General features: G+C 32.7%; 1 protein-coding gene across 1 annotated transcript; it reads right to left on the reverse strand.

The window, feature by feature from the left end:
* Window positions 1-511: 511 nt before the first annotated feature.
* LOC123558833 (C-C chemokine receptor type 1-like) lies at window positions 512-3,809 on the reverse strand. Its single transcript, XM_045350683.2, has 2 exons — window positions 2,322-3,809; window positions 512-1,459 (listed from the first exon to the last, which is right to left on the reverse strand). Exons 1-2 carry the CDS (start codon window positions 3,398-3,400, stop codon window positions 1,336-1,338), a joined length of 1,203 nt encoding a protein of 400 aa, XP_045206618.2. The 5' UTR covers window positions 3,401-3,809; the 3' UTR covers window positions 512-1,335.
* Window positions 3,810-4,840: the final 1,031 nt, after the last annotated feature.

Consider the following 4,840-nt stretch of genomic DNA (forward strand, 5'->3'; position numbering starts at 1 on the left):
GTTGCTATAGTTTATCATGGTTTCCATTCCCTTTATAAGGATGAAAGTGTTCCGATTATGTCGATGCTAAGAGGCGGGGCAGTGTGAAGGGCTTTGCACATTTCACTAAGTCTGCTATTATTTAGCTCTGTCCCGTTCTATGCTTCCAAAGGATCTTCCCATAGATTTTGTTAAGATGCTTAAAATGTGTGAGCTTTTAATGGCAATTCCACTGAAACCTGGGAGTTATTTTTAAGATTGTTGTTATAGCATATATTTTGTGATTGCAGCTCTGCATACATAGTTTATTATATAGCCAAAATTCGAGAATTTTACAGATTTAGATCAACATCTGGTGATAAGATATCCTAGTGAAAGATGAAAAGGTACACCTTTAAATGAGCTAAAAGATCAAATAATCATTGCATTTCATACTTCTGTATTTAATTTGGCCATCTTACTTGTAATAGTGATATTGTAGGGTTTTAAATTTTTTAAACATGAGTCTATGACATTTTAATAATTTAATTTATTGCACAATATCGACAACGAACACTTAAAATATGACAGAACATGAATCAAAATAACTGTAATACATCGCAATGAAAAATAACACACATTTTAAGCGAATGGAATAACAAACTGTTTTAAGCGTGTAAACTTATACACGAATGTACCCTCTGCCCGGTTGAAATGAACATAGATGCAGAATTTCAGGAATGTGCCTTTTATTGATTTTTTTCTAAATTAAGACCACTTGAACTCCGACACAGTAACGTTTTAAATTATGTGCTTATTAGAAGGTGTGAAAGATGAGATTTTCTGGTAGATAATGGTAGATAATGTTCTCCTTAGATCCTTCTTATTTTTGCTAAATAATTTTACATCATTCTTAAAAGACCTAAAACAGTTTTTACGTTCGAGTCAAGTTTCTTTGACAATGTTTTTTAACTGTTGTAACAGATGCAGAAATCTAATGTGTGTTTCTGTTAAGAGGTGCGTCTTTAGGGTATCCGCACTAACTATCCATACAAAAATTGGACCTGCAAAAGACATGATTAAAAAATGTACATGTGTTAAGATATGTAGGTAAAAATGAACAGAAACAACTGAAACTTACAGGTGTTACATATTATATTTTACCGAACATCATGTTATAAAGCGATTTGTGGCTTTCTGTTGTAATATTGGAGGCTTGTTATCCGCACTCTGGCACAGAATTTGTGGACACTTGTTATACACACAATTAGAAAACCGTCCAAAGGCACCATTAACTCTCCAACAATATTATCAAGCTCTAGAATGTTGCGTGTAAGTTTGAATGTATTTGAACTGTCTGTCCGTATACATGTATATTCAAACACGATTTTCATCAGAGACGGAGTTATCTAAACCATCGCTTGTAGACCTCGCTGATGATGCTAGCTTTCGACCGTTGCTACCTTGACGTTGTGTAGTGTATACTCTCGTCATACGTAAACTGTAACAATCAATATAAGTCGTTAAGGACACGTAAAAATTTGCATAATTAAATGTGTATGTATTTACCTGGTCTTGACTGAGATAAATCATTGACTCTAAATCAATGCTCAACTGGATTAATAGGAAACGTGTACATAGCAGCAAAAAACTGGTTATATATAAGGTATGAAAGAACACTTCCGCTGCAGTAAAATAGTTTCTGTTGTTTCTATTGCTAATATTCATGCATGAACTGCATTTTATTAATTTCAATATTTTCGACGATGACAAAACCTAAAGGAAAGCATGGTAAATCTTGTTTCGGTTTACAATATACACTACAAAATTCAAAATCTATTATAAGCTTTACACTTTAAATATCCTACGATATCCTATGATCTGAAACAAGTTAATAAAAAGTTATATGTAACTCTACCAAATGATGAAGGAAAGTTTATGCATGTTTGTTTTTATCAGACTTGACATGAAATCAAAAGCTTTATGGAACTTTAGAATGTAAAGATGCATTCTCAATTGTTAGAATAAAATATTAATATTATAAACAAGTGCCCAGCGTCTTTGCATAATTGCCAATCAATATATTCATTTTGTCGTAATTGTTCCAATTATACGGCCAGGCCGTTTGAGCTTCATTAGTCCATTTAGATACACAGATGAATAAGAAATTCTGTCATTTTCATAAATATTTACCTTGTCTGTTATAACTAACTGTTTCCTGTGTTTTGGTTATCAATTTAGAGTAAAGGTCTGTTAAAAGGAAGAACAAATATCCCGTAGGCTTGAATTTTACTTTCTAAAATACCATGCAGAAATGATTGGATCAGATGATTAAAAGGGGTAAGATAAAAACCTCTAAATACCTCCGACGGCAGCGTAGCAAAGCTTTAAGTTCTTTATAAAATCTGTCGTTCATAGCAGTATATAGGTAGAAGTTTATGCAAGAGTTAGAATACTGAAGTAGGTAGGTGATACTCCATGCCAGATCCATTCTCGATATTGCCGTACAGTTGTTGTTGTTTTCATACTCGGGTAACAGGTATGTGTCCAATATAAAGTATATAGAAATCGGAGCTGTGGCAATTAAGAAATAGAATGTGCATACGACCAACATTTTCGTCATTTTGACACTAAAACGGTTGGTTCGCACATAAACGGATTCATGCATCATAGAGACTCGGTCCCGTTGTACTTGTTTGAGGACTTTCACGAGTAGAATGTTACATCCAAGCATTATAATGAAAGGTACAACACTGAGAACAGAAAAGTCAATAAACGTAAACACGTTATCGTCAAAGTAAAATAAGTCAGGATTGAGAGAGCTACAATCACCTTCTGTGTACTCATTAATACCGTTTGTAAAAAAGAAATGTCCATTGACTAAAATTAAAACAAACAAGGTTAAAATAAGTTCAATTATAACTTTTCTGTAATTATATAAACTTCTATACTTCAATGGAAAATAAACTTTGATTAGTCTTTCCACTGTGACACCGACAAGAATCCATGAAGAGTATTGCATCGTCATATACAGAAAGAAATAATACAGTTTGCAGTTGGCATTACTCGCCGTTTTGAGATCATAGTCGAACACGTAGAGTATCCAGTACCGGGGTAGCCCCGTACATAAGACAACAATATCACTTATTGCCAAACACAGAAGAAACGTCAATGTTGGTTGTTTTCTAAACCCAAGTCTTTTAATTACTATTATTGTCAAAGTGTTTCCCGTCAATCCGACAAAAAATAAAATCGGCGGAATAATTTTCCAGAGATATTCCGACACGACGACCTCCGTTTCGTTACCACACTCTGCATCTTTGTCAGTACCCGTGGTTACATTTTCCGTTGTATTCCATGGCATTTGTGCCTCTGTTATAATTTCAGATGTATTGTCACGCATTGTTGTGTTTATTTGTTTAATTTCAGTACAGTTCAACATTGCACGTTATAGATCTTGATACTTGCGGGAAAAATAAATTTCTGTTGGTTTAAGTTAGACTTTTACAAAACGTACATATTCTGTATATCTGACAAAACTGTAAGATCAATCTATTTATACACTTTACGGCTGGTATTGAATTCTTTATAGAAGAAACATTATTCTACTGAACTTATCATAGTGATATTTTTAATCAAGAGTTTTCTATACATTAATTTGTAGTCATTATTATGTTTTGAGTTATTATCTACCTTCAATTTTACTTAGTAATTTTCTTATTTCCTGTATCTTTGTTTTTCCATGAATCACACAATAAGTCCGGGAAACAATTATAAATGTATAACAAATGATATGAAGTATACGGTGTCTCACTCTACTTGCGTTACGCTATCATGTAAGCGATCATATATATCCGTATTGAATATAGCTTCGTTATTAATCAGACAAATCAGGAAATGATCTAACCAATGTTCGTTATCTAATCACTACCTATTACAATGTACGGGACTATCCTACTCCAAAGTTTGAAAATACTCTCTTTGATAAATCACACTTTCATTAAATTAGTTATTGTTACAGTAAATATAAAACCCTCTTAATACAGTACATTGTCAACGAAGTATTGCTTTTCTAAGAGGGAAATGTATCAAAGTTTTAGAAATTTATGAAAAATTCTAATTTGATAAAAAATACTGAATTTACTGAAAGAAATAAGTAAAATATGAACTTTTTATGTAGTTTATTTAAAAAAAAATATTTCAAACATGCGTGAAATTACTTACATTCATATATACTATTTTATATAACAAAACGATTTTTAATATGATAAGAAGTAATCGTGCTTAGAACCAGTTCAGTGTTTATAATTTATTGAAACTGCAACATACAGTTTGCATTAAAGACCATGTTACAATACTTCTTTCAGAATTTAAAATAATGTTATTTATGTATTGCTTCAATTAGTGCATGAAATTAACTACATAAATATTTTAGGCCAGCTGAATTTTCTTTCCAATTCTAACACGACCAGCAAATAGCCTACAAACAAGTAGAGCAAAATCTATCTCGGGTTATTTTGCATTCTTATAGGCTTGTCTCTGTTAAAACACTCTTACGCTAGAATGACGTCACACTAACGTGTGGTGATGTCAAAGTTTTTGTTGCGAGCAAGAAAGAGCGACATATTAGAATCGAAATAATTTAGAGCGAAAGAGTATTTTAACACTACTTATACTCCCGGGCGGTAATACGTCGTACAAATAATTTCATTCGGGCTGCGCCCTCGTGCAATTATTAAGCCCGATATATAACCGCCCATCGTGCATAAATAGTGTTAAAGCACTCTTTTGCTATAAATAATTTCTTAAATAAACCACTCGCGTGCAATGACGTCATCCGATCCAGGTGCGTAGCACGGTTGTAAAAAGTAGTTACCATTTT

Source organism: Mercenaria mercenaria, chromosome 5 (genome assembly GCF_021730395.1).
Source record: "Mercenaria mercenaria strain notata chromosome 5, MADL_Memer_1, whole genome shotgun sequence".
Classification (NCBI taxonomy): Eukaryota; Metazoa; Mollusca; class Bivalvia; order Venerida; family Veneridae; genus Mercenaria; species Mercenaria mercenaria.

Coding starts and splice junctions, on each gene's coding strand:
- LOC123558833 (XM_045350683.2), bottom strand. CDS start 3,400: ATGTTGAACTGTACTGAAATTAAACAAATAAACACAACAATGCGTGAC. Junction 1,460..2,321: donor TTGCTACGCTGCCGTCGGAG/GTATTTAGAGGT, acceptor TGATTGTTACAG/TTTACGTATGACGAGAGTAT.